This window comes from Euprymna scolopes, chromosome 26 (assembly GCF_053919585.1).
Source record: "Euprymna scolopes isolate OS-2025 chromosome 26, ASM5391958v1, whole genome shotgun sequence".
Classification (NCBI taxonomy): Eukaryota; Metazoa; Mollusca; class Cephalopoda; order Sepiida; family Sepiolidae; genus Euprymna; species Euprymna scolopes.
This window is the reverse complement of record NC_136507.1, coordinates 41,411,743-41,423,834: the sequence shown is the minus strand read 5'-3', so window position 1 is coordinate 41,423,834 and position 12,092 is coordinate 41,411,743. Positions and strand designations below refer to the sequence as shown.

The following is a 12,092-nucleotide window of genomic DNA, read 5'->3' as shown; positions in this document are numbered from 1 at the left end:
TTCCACATGCGTACAGTTCTAAGAAAGAAGCTTTTTTCATGGAATCCACGTTTAGGTTTAGGCATATATAAAGAGTGGAGGAAATTATTAATAGTGCTTTCAGTTGGACGTGTGTTTTTCGTGAAAATTTGGCGAGAGGGAATCAGAGATTGAAGCTCAGACAAGCATTAGGCCCTGTTCGATCAAAGTTATGAAACAGACCTAAATTATGTACGAGGATCGTTCCAAATGTAAGGCCTTCTATTTTTTTAAAACTCCAAACCTGATACATTGAAATATTTTTCTACATAGTCATCACCATTCTCAATGCACTCTTTCCAACCTCTTTTGAAGACTTAGTCATAATTTTTTTTTAAAACTTGAAAAGAATCATGTTATAGTCATTCGGGAAGCAGTTCCCTAGTATTGTGTTGCAAGAATGAGTAGTTTTAGAAAAACACACAAAAAACCCCCAAAAAACTCTGTTCATGGAATTTTCGCAACGATTCAGTCACAGATAGAAAGTAATGGAAATTGTTGATACTGGTTGTAGCTAGTCGAATGTTTGTTGTGAAAGATTTACACGTTGGAACCGTAGAGTGAAGGTCAGTGGAGAACCTGTCATAAAAATAACGATAGTGTGAGAGACGTTCCAAAAGTAATGTCTTGTATTTTTTATTTCGCCCGAATGGATGAGAGGGATTGCAAATTGCTTTCTTATGATGGCTTAACTGATGCATTCATGACATGAAGTATCATTGAATTCCTGACAATATTGGTAATTTTGTAAAAAAATTAATTCTGGAACACAAAACGGTGGAATTAGCTATGTAAATGTAACCTTTAAGTATATATATATATATATATATATATATATATATATATATATATATATATATATATATACATATATATATATATATATATATATATATATATATATGTATATGCATATATATATATATATATAAAAAAAGCGGTCAATTTTTTTAAAACTTTGACCCCTATTATGACCCCTTAACATTTATTTTTTTGGGCTCAAATAAAGTTATTAAGTTAGATCCGTGTCCAAGGAACCTATATCTAAAATTTCAATGGTTTATACCCAAAATTGGCGGAGGAGTTCTCAATGGTTAAATCGTTGAGCTTTGACACTTAACAACCAAATTTCCGTCCGAAAACGGATTACAAAGAGTTTCCCAAATCTGAGTACCCTGTATATCAAATTTCGAGCCTGTAGACTGAAATTCGACAAAGATATTGCGTAGGTAAATGCACACAGACAGACACACAGACACACACAGACACACGCTTTCACTTATATATATATATATATTTTTTTTTTCTTAAATTACATTTTCACCCCAAACAAGGCACATTGCCACTTTGGTGTAGGGGGCTACTATCAGGGTCAGCAACTACTGGGGCACTATGTAGGGATTTGGGCAGCAAGATGTCGGTTCACGTTGCACTTGAACTTCTAAATGTCAGTACAGTTAGGGAAGCAGGATCCTAGAATGGAATTCGAGAGTCTAGCGGTATGACTACTTCATTTAATGACTGATATACGAAAATATAATTTTATGCGTAAATTTTCAGTATTTACTTCAACAGTGCTCAAAACATAGGTAGAGCTAGGTAGTAAGTTATAAAAATATATATGGCAATTAAGCTACACAGCCTGACGAATTCTCACGGGAACGAAACGGAGTATAATCTGTGTAGCTTAATTGGCGTATATATTTTTATAACTTACTATATATGTTTTTTTACCAAAATATTTGCATATCCACAATTATTAATCTTTTACTCTTTCTATTAATACACACACACACACACACACACACACACACGCACACACACACACACACACACACACACACACACACACACATATATATATATATAATATGATATAAATAAAGCAATAATTAATTTTAAAAAATTAGGTATTTATTCTTGTGAAGATTGTTATCCTCATCTTCATAGTTGTTGTTTCATTTCGTTCCTGTCAATTCATCCTCTGGCCTTCTTTAGTTGATTAACCGCGACGGTATAGGAATGCTACAGTAGCGAACAAACGTATGCACGACCTTGTTGGAAGCAGAACGAATGAAAATGTAGAAAGAGACTCAGCGTGCCAAACTACGATATGGGAATCCATAAGATAAATAAACCCCATGTAAAATATAACTCGTTGTTATGGTGTTCATGTGTTTGGAGAAATAAGAAGGTATGTGGTTCGTTTGATCTGAGACAAGTAGACATATTGTTATCGTTTGCTTGTAAGTAAACTGTCGGTAAAAGTTTATAGGATGGGTCGCCCCTTATTTCTTTATAGGGCGTATTTTTATTCATTATTTTTATTATTAAATATTAGTGCATAAAAGTATACCTATGGGCATGCATGTTTCTACTTAATATTTAATAATATTTTATATTTCATTTTCATAATAATAATAACACACACACACACACACACACACACACACACACATATATATATATATATATATATATATATATATATATATATATATATATATATATATATATCAACAAGGATGAAAATCCGACATGTATGGTATTAAAGCTGAGGTGGAAAGACCTAAAAAATCGACGACGTTTCGCCCGTTTAGCGCGAGCTTTTTAACAGGCGAAACGTCGTCGAATATTTTCATCTCTCCACTTCAGCTTTTAATATCTACAAAAACATAACATGCGACCGCAGCTGAGATTGCACACACTACACGAGATTTCCGTGAAATTCAAATCTTGTCTGTAGCTGAATACTTAATGCTTCGCTAGAGCTATCAAAACATTTTTTATCTTGACACCATCGCCAAATAGGTTGCCTACCAGGGCTTAAGAGAGGCCCATCTACCCTCGAGAGAAGGATAACTGTGCCAGTTTCTCAATCTGGAATTTTACCTTGCGGTACATACAGCGCTTCGCCTTCCAAATGGTCACCCATCTGGTACTGGCCAGGTTCAACGTTACCAGACTTCGGTAATCTGGCGAGAACCGGTGTGTCAATAATATATATATATATATATATATATATATATATATATATATATATATATATATATATATATATATATATATAACTACTTCATTTACTTACATAAATTTAATATACGAAAGTATAGATTTATGCGCAAACTTTAAGTATTTACTTCAAAAGTGCTCAATACGTAGGTAGAGCTAGTTAGTAATTTATAAAATATATATGGCGATTAAGCTACACTGAATATTCTGCGTTTCATCCATTGTAGGATTCGTCAGGCTTATGCGCATAAGCCTGACGAATCCTACAGTGGATGAAACGCAGAATATTCAGTGTAGCTTAATCGCCATATATATTTTATAAATTACTATATATATATATATATATATATATATATATATATATATATATATATATATATTTCGTCGTATAAGGCGACCGTCAGATGAAGTATAAAATTGGAGCAAATTTTAATAAATTTATCAATAGGTTGAATATCGATTGAATTAGACGAGTTCTAAATCAGAAAAACATGTTTGTTTAACATGGGATTTTATAGATAATTGGTTTTTAAAGATGTTTTTTAAAGTTAAACGTCGTCTTATGCGCCGAAATATACGATACACACACACACACACACACACACACACACACACACACACACACACACACACACACACATATATATATATAAAATAAAATCTAAAAAAAATTTTTTTTTTCTCCTCTTCTTCTTCCCTGTATATATGCATGTCTCAGAAGTAGAGTGAAAAGCATATTTTCTTTTTCTTTTATTATTATTATTGGAATTTTTTCCTTTATTCCCTTGTACACATTTTTGCAAATTTTTCCATGGATTTCTGCCTTTGGATTATTTTGGACCATCTTCCAATTACGGGATTTCCTTAAATTTTACTTGTGCAAATGGAAATTCAATTAACTTTCTTGAAGTTATATATTTGGATTTTACGGTCACTGGATTATTTATCTTCCACTAGACTATCCATTCACGCGTAATCACCTTTTTCTTCACCACATTCCCTCTGCTTAACTTTTTTCTCATCAAGTAAGATCTTTGACTTACTTGTTGTTTCATCAAATACTTTTGCATGCATTTCTGCTAATTCCTACCCTCGGATGAGAAGGAAAGTATTTCTTCGAAACTCCGGGGATTAAGGACTATCCACTTATCTAGTGTTTCCTTTTCAGATTAAATATATTTTTAACTCTCTCTCTCTCTCTCTCTCTCTCTCTCTCTATATATATATATATATATATATATATATATATATATATATAGGCGTGTAGGTGTTTGTGTGCATTTCTATATCTATTAGAATACGTAACTAAATAAGTTGTACTTGTACTAATATGTTTATTAACATGGATTTTATATATATATATATATATATATATATACGATTGGTGTGCAATAAGTAATGTCCCTGACCCACTTCCAGTTGTCTGATCTAGCTGAAATTTTGCATGTGCAATGATTTATATCTCTACGGGTTATGTGACAAATCACAGCTCTGAACTAATTGTGGTTTCAGTTTTACAGGTGTTTGAATTGAGTCAGGTATGAAATGAAGCCTGTTAAATATCGAGCAGTGATCCGGTTTTTGCATTTGAAAGGACTCACACAACAGGAGAGTTTTGATGAAATGAAAGAAACTTATGGTGATAATGCCCCATCATATGACGTTGTAAAACGCTGGTATCGTGAATTCAAATATAGCTGGAAGCCTGTTGAAACAGCTCCCAGACCTGGTCGCCTCCCTTCTGCCATTGATGAGGAATCTGTTGTTACAAAAACTGAAGATATTTCTCCATAAGCCTTCTATACTACTATAAATAATTGATCTGTGGATTTCGAATAAATGAATTTATATTGTACACCTTATACGTCGGAATCGACGAGAGACTCATATATATATATATATATATATATATATATATATATATATATATGATATACATATATATATATATATATATATATATATATATGGTATATGGTATACATATATATAGTATATGATATACATATATATATATATATATGGTATATGATATACACACATATATATATGGTATAAGATATATATATATACATATATATGTATATATATATATATATATATATATATATATATATATATATAGTTTGTATGTATTGTATTTTGCGGTGTTTGCATGTTAATGTAATTGACTTATCGAAACTATTTTTTAATATATTGGAATTTCAGTTTTTGAATTTCCAAATAAAAAAATTCATTTAAAGAATTTCAATATTATAAATTTGATTTTACGAATTTCCAAATTATAAAATTTTATGTTACGAATTTCCGAATTAAAAAATTCTTGTTACGAATTTCAAAATTTAGAAGAAATTTATTTTACGAATTTAAAAATTAAAAACATTAAATGATCCGAAATTTTAAAATTTAAAAAATGTCAAGTTTCGAATTTCAAAATTAAAAAAATCATGTTCCGAATTTCAAAATTATGAAATTTTATGTTACGAATTTCCAAATAAAAAAATTAATTTGAAGTTAAAAATTTAAAAAAATACTGCTACGAATATTCAAAATTTAAAAAATTTTAAGTTACGAATTTAAAAATTAAAAAAAAAATTTTACAAATTGCAAAGTTAAAAGAAAACTTAAAAATCAATATAAACTTTTCTTATAAGGAAAGTAACGTTTTTCCGTTTTATATAACATAATTCTAAAACAATATGTTGAATGTTTGCGTCTGTAATTCTCATTTCAATTTCAATTCATTGTAATACTTGATACTTTTTAATGAGGTATTTATCAATGAATCCTTCCTTGTGATTTTCTTTTGTTTTTCATGAAATTTGTAAGATTTTAGGGCCTTGTTGGTGATTTGTGTTTTTAAGTGAGTATCCTCAAAAATTATTTTCATGATAGTCTATTGTTAACAATTCTTTTTGATTGATTTTATAATATAAAATAAACACTGCCTTAAAACAGCTGTAAACTTAGTATATGCTCTGTATGTTCATCTTAATAATAAAAAAAAAAATCATTTAAATTGTAAAAATGCAAATAAAATACTTTTTCGTACATAATTTTCTTGATTTCTTTGGGCAGTTAATATTATAATGACGTAACAGACGATAGCCAATGAAATGCCTTGAAATAACCGAGTCTTACTTTTGGGACAAGATGACGTATTTCCAGACAACGCTCGGATGCAGCGCAGAAGTCTAGTTGCTTTGGTACCAAATGATTCACGAGGTTACCATGACGACGGAGACAACATATCATCTTCCGCGTCGTGACGACCGAATCGAACATAACAATTCGTGACCTCAAATACGTTTCCTTTTATCAAAGCCTCAAAAAAGACATTGGTACGTAATTAAGCTGCATTGTATTCGGCGATGGATGAGTTCATATAGAGAGCGGAACGATAAAATTGTCGCCCTAAGGAAAATAACACCAGTTTCATGTTAAAAAGTTTTATCGAAAAACATCAATTCAGGTAATTTGATCTTGTAGTAGAGTTTACATCTATTCAATGTAGCCCCAATAACCGCCTCGATACGGGTCCGGAACCGGGAGCATGCCTTTTATACAAGCGCCAGTGGGAGCTCGGCTAATACTCGGCGGCGATCAGGCTGGCTTGGTGTTGTGTGAGGTCATGTTGGTGATGTTCTCGACATATAACGAAACGAAATAGTCCAGCGGGTTGAGCTTGGGATGGGAGAGGGGTCAATGAGAGAAGGGTAAAAAGTCGTAGCACTCCTTCTGAAAGCAAGCCTGGGTCTCTTTGGACTTGTGGGCCAGCGCAGAGTAGTGCTGCCACACCAACGGCCACTTAATTGCACTAGGAATCACCGCACTCTTCAGCTCATGCAGGTAGACTTTGGTGTTGCTTCTCCAGCCGACTTCGCATGATGTGGCCCTCACTTGAAGGAACATCGACATCATAAGTGTGGTCAGAAACTTTGTTTTCACCACCCCGGACACGTCCCTGTTATTCATGGCAATGTAGCAATGCATTTTGAGGGTGCTGATAATGGTCCTGTTCTCATAACTTGGCTCGGTAGAGAGCGTGAGTTGTACAACGGCGCATCTCCGATCTCGCTCGTTGAACATGTCACTTTTAGACATGATAGAAGGCTCATATCGCTCTCGGGATTTCTATACAACTGGCCCCGAAACCAACGAGACGTATGTTGCCGGTGAACATTATTAACAAGAGGTGTACTCACTCCTAAAATGTAAAAAAGCCAATAAAGTTCTTTCCTTTTAAAGGCTAACATTTGTATTACTTTTATTATTCGAACAACAACTAATGAAGAAAAGTGCCAACCAGTGTTACGGGTGTATGAACCATTAAGTAGTGTGGTATGCCACGATCGTTTACCCGAGAAGAATTACTTGGTTGAGAAACGCTTTAGAAACAACAACCAACTTCCCTGTTGTTAGATACGATCAAACGATAGACAAATGAAGGTAAGAAACACCAACGGATCGATATAGCGTCGATTATAACCAGCTATCGGGACACTGCTTCTTGAGTCTTCTTTGCGTCGTTACGGGCCGCCTTTCCACCGTCGAGAGTAAATAGCAGGGACAGCTAGCTGAAATTTAACGTTTGTACAAAACAACGGACAAAGGCATTTTTTAAAAAATAAAAATATAATTCTTTTATTTAACACTTAACACTAGAGGAGCATATTTAGTTAAGATCTGTTGAATCCCGACGCATGCCGTGAATGGCGTTCGCAGCCAAATTGCCATGAGCGTCTATCGTGCACATGATCCAATCTTCGACAGTTTAAAATAATACAATTACAATTCAGTTCTATTGTTTTTATTTATTAATTTTTTTTTTACATGGAAGTCACCAAGGCCCTGAAGCCACTCGGGGATAAGGGTTATTTCGTGTACAGTAATCAATGGGATAATATCGTAGTAATCATTAGTAATGGAGACTTGATAAATTGGATTACTTAAGGGGGCGGTTTATCAGGAATTTGTTTATGTTGGACTTGAAGACATCCAAGTTGTAGTTAGGTGGGAAACAGGAAAACGGAAGGGAGTTCCACAGGCGTGCAATTCTAAGAAAGATGCTTTGTTCATGGAATCCACATTTGGATTTGGGCACAGTTGAGCACATGCCAAAAGTGAGGAAAATTATTGACAGTGGTTTTCTTCATTGAAAAAGAGAGAAAAAGAGTGAAAGAAAGAAAGAAAGAGAAAAAGAGAGAAATATACGTTTTAACGTACAAGTTTCGTTTTTCAAATTCAGATGTCAGCATGCAAGGCTGACCTTTCACTGTGCACATAATTACGTAAACAGCTGCCAATCTTCGTGCACCAAGTGTCAGCCTTTAAAAATGTCCATTCACTTAGATGTGTGTGTGTCTCCCTGCAAGTACAGAACAAGTTGTGCACAAAGTTATCTGCCCCTAACAATAGGAGGAAACCAAAGTGATCTCCCCTGCACAGGAAGGTAACGAGAGTAACCTCCCCTGATTTCTATAAATACGGAACACACTGGAGCAGTGATTTATATTTTGTATTGAGCTCACTATAGAAGTTAACAGGGATCAGCGATTGCTCCAAGTTGTCGAGGAAAATCGTCGTTTGTTAGCATTGAGTGCCTATTTCGTACGCGCCAACACAGCATTGACATCCTCACTCCGAATTGTTACAGACAATTGCAGGTACTTAGTATATTTTCAACAAACACACCAGGATAAACCCCTTTAAATTTCACTAGGGCCTCCTTTTAAATTTACTGTGATCCTAACATCGATGGGGTTCAGATCAATTCACCCGCCAGAAATCGAAGTTCTCGACAACATAGCTTTGATAATATTGCTTACCATATCGTTTGAAATGACAGAAATAAAAGGCCTACCTGAATCACAGGTTACTGCTGCTTGATTTTCCACGTTGCACGGCCAGCGGGACTGTGGACGTCGCCAGCAGGAAGTCAGTGTCTGTTCATTTCCTTCGCAGCGCACTTCTGCCCAAAGCATTGGACTAAAAACACTACGGAATGTTGCCCGCGGTACAACTTTGCCTTCACTGCGAAATAAATCCAAAGAAACATGTCTATAACAGCAGCAGCAGCAGCAGCAGCAACAACAACAACAACAACAACAACAACAACAACAACAACAACAATAATAATAATAATAATAATAATAATAATAATAATAATAATAATAATAATAATAATAATAATAATAATTAACTGCACAACCGCCGGAACAAATTTGTCAGCCCCTTCATAACCGCAGACTATCCCCCCCGAGGAACAGAAAGGATACAAAAAAGATAAAAAGGAACACATACTCTATTATACATAGACCAAATGATTTTGGAGGAGGTCAAAAGTAGAAAAAATATTTAGCCATGGCATATGATAGAATCCAGCAAGCATGGATAATAGAACGCCTGAGAATGTACAAAATACCAGGTAATATAACCAATCCGATAGAAAATGCAATGAAAGCATGGAGACTTGAACTGACAGTTGATGAACAAGAATAACAGAAATCAAAATACAAAGACGATTCCTTATCACCATTACTGCTCATTATAGCCATAATGCCTCTGAACAAAATACTAAGAAAATGCCAAGCCGGATACAAGTTCACTAACACAGAAGAAAGAATGAATCACCTAATGTACATGGATTACCTGAAACTGTTTGCAAAAACAAAGACAGAACTAGGTACACTAATAAACACGACCAGAATCATTAGCCAGGATATCCAAATGGAATTTGGCATGGAAAAGTGCGCACTGCTGAGTATGAGGAGGGGAAAACTAGAAGCAACAGACGGTGTAGTATTGTCCAATCAAACAGAAATGAAGGCACTAGGTGAACATAATAGCTACAAATACTTGGGAGTGCTGGAAGCAGACGCCATCATAGCAATGTAAATAGAAAAGAAAACAAGAAAAGAATATCTCAGAAGAACAAGAAAACGCCTCGAAACGAAACTGAATCGTCGACACCTAATTAAAGGAATAAACACGTGGGTAGTGTCATTAATAAGATACTCTGGACCGTTTATAAACTGGACCGAAGAAGAACTAAGGAATCCTGACCAGAAGACTATGAAACTCATGACGATGCACAATGCACTTCAATCCAAAGGATGATGCTGACCGACTATCAATTATTATGGTGTTGTCTTATCGAGCTTTTGACATTCATTAACAGTTGTCCTTGAGTGGCCTACAGGCCTTGATAAATGGTGACGCCCTTGAAAAAATAATATAAAGACCGACAATTATGAAATCACAGATCTAAGTGAAGAAACATGATCGGAAGTTTAAAACATCAAACGAATTCCTATCCATAAAGAACGATAATGAATGGAATTGAAATTAAAATCAGAAAAGATAAACGAACTCGTTTAATATATTTCAATAAATTTGATCACAAAACCGAACAACTTAATCCAAACTACAAAGCATGAAACTTAAATTAGAAACAAAATCTCATCAAAAAATGAACCAACAAAATCTGAACGAGAAATTATGCTAGAAACTCAACTACATACTGTAACAGAGCGCGTATGAGCGCGTGGGAAAATATCAGCAGGAGCTGTAGTATAGCTGGCTTGCGAAGATATTAGCAGCTGTAGCCAAAAGCGTACTTATGCAAACTAGGATGTGTGCGTGGAGTTGCGTGACAAGAAATAGAAAAAAGGACAGCACGTGGTTAGAGCCAAAAAAAAGATGGACGTGTAAAGTTGAAAACGAGAAATGGCTGACTTCGGTTGTGGTCGGGAGAAAGAAAAACGCACCGGGTGAGATGGACCTGTGACGCAGTGATTTTGACGAGAGGCTTTTAAACTCGTGTCGAGACGGCAGGGCGTTGTTAATCTCATGGCAGACGAAATGAAGAGTTAGAAAAAAAAGCAGGTATTGTTTGTAAAATAACGGTAACAAACGTCTTTTGCTAAAATAAAAAAAAAAATGAGTCGAGTCGGATTTATTTAATTTTGTTTTGTTTGTTCCTTTTCGACGGTACCAGATGGCGTGGGGGTCCGAGAAAGAGAGAGAGAGAGAGAGAGAGAGAGAGAGAGAGAGAGAGAGAGAGAGAGAGAGAGAGAGAGTGTTTAATTGTAACGAACGAACGTTCGAGCGTAACACCCTCGTTACAAGACGATAACGCTTCTGTGGGCTGTCTTAAATCCAACAGAATCTACGCTATTCTTGCAATGGACTTTTCCCTGTTGATCGCCGTGTATTGCTGATTCTCTGCAGTTCTAGAAGGTAAATCTTCCCAGACTTTAATGCTAATCGTATGGGGTACTTCTACCGGGAAATGTCGACGGGACTGCCCAAACATCTTTTACAGGTTGGATTTCACTTCCTCTGGTACGTTGAGTCTTTAGTACAATTTTCCGACTTTGGTGTCATATTTCTCGATGTGGAAGATAGATAAGTACGGCATAATCGCATTAAAACACATGTTCTCTTTGGATCACCGAAGTTAAGCTTCTTAAAGTCTGATCAGTACTAGATGGGTGACCATTTGGGAATGCTAGGCATTGTGTCTCATTTTCCCATGATCGGGATATACATGCGGCTGAGGAACGCCTGTGGATTTCATATTCCCTGTAAAGTTCCACCTTCGGAGGCAGCCAGCTCAGAATTAATATTACAATAAATATTACCGGTTTGTTATTGCCGTTGTTTAGTTAGAAAAAAAATACCCAGATTAGAAACCTAGATCAACAAGCTTGAAAAAGAAGCTAAAAGAAGAAGAAAAAGAAGAAGAAGAAGAAGAAGAAGAAGAAGAAACGAGGAGTATGAGAAGAAGAAGACTGGGAACGAAGAGTAGTAGGAAGAGTACAAGATGGAGAAGGAGGAAAAGAAGAAGAAGAACAGGGAGTAGGAGGAGTAAGAGAAGAAGAACAACAACAACAAGGAGTAGGAGGAATAGAAGAAGGAGGAGGATAAAAATAAGAAGAAACAGAAAGAAGAACGGGAAGTAGGAGGAGTAGAAGAAGAAGGAGTAGTAGGAGGAGAAGATAAAGGCCGATTGTTGTCACCAACAACACCCTTATACCTACAAAGTGCAACACAATCAG

General features: G+C 35.1%; 1 protein-coding gene across 1 annotated transcript in view; it reads right to left on the bottom strand.

The window, feature by feature from the left end:
* Positions 1 to 12,092, bottom strand: part of LOC145247990 (neurotrypsin-like) — an 80,047-nt gene that overhangs the window by 43,042 nt on the left and 24,913 nt on the right. The window contains exon 3 of the mRNA XM_080109656.1: positions 8,894 to 9,063. Within this exon, the coding sequence (XP_079965782.1) occupies positions 8,894 to 9,063 (170 nt within the window). The remainder of the gene's footprint in view (positions 1 to 8,893; positions 9,064 to 12,092) is intronic.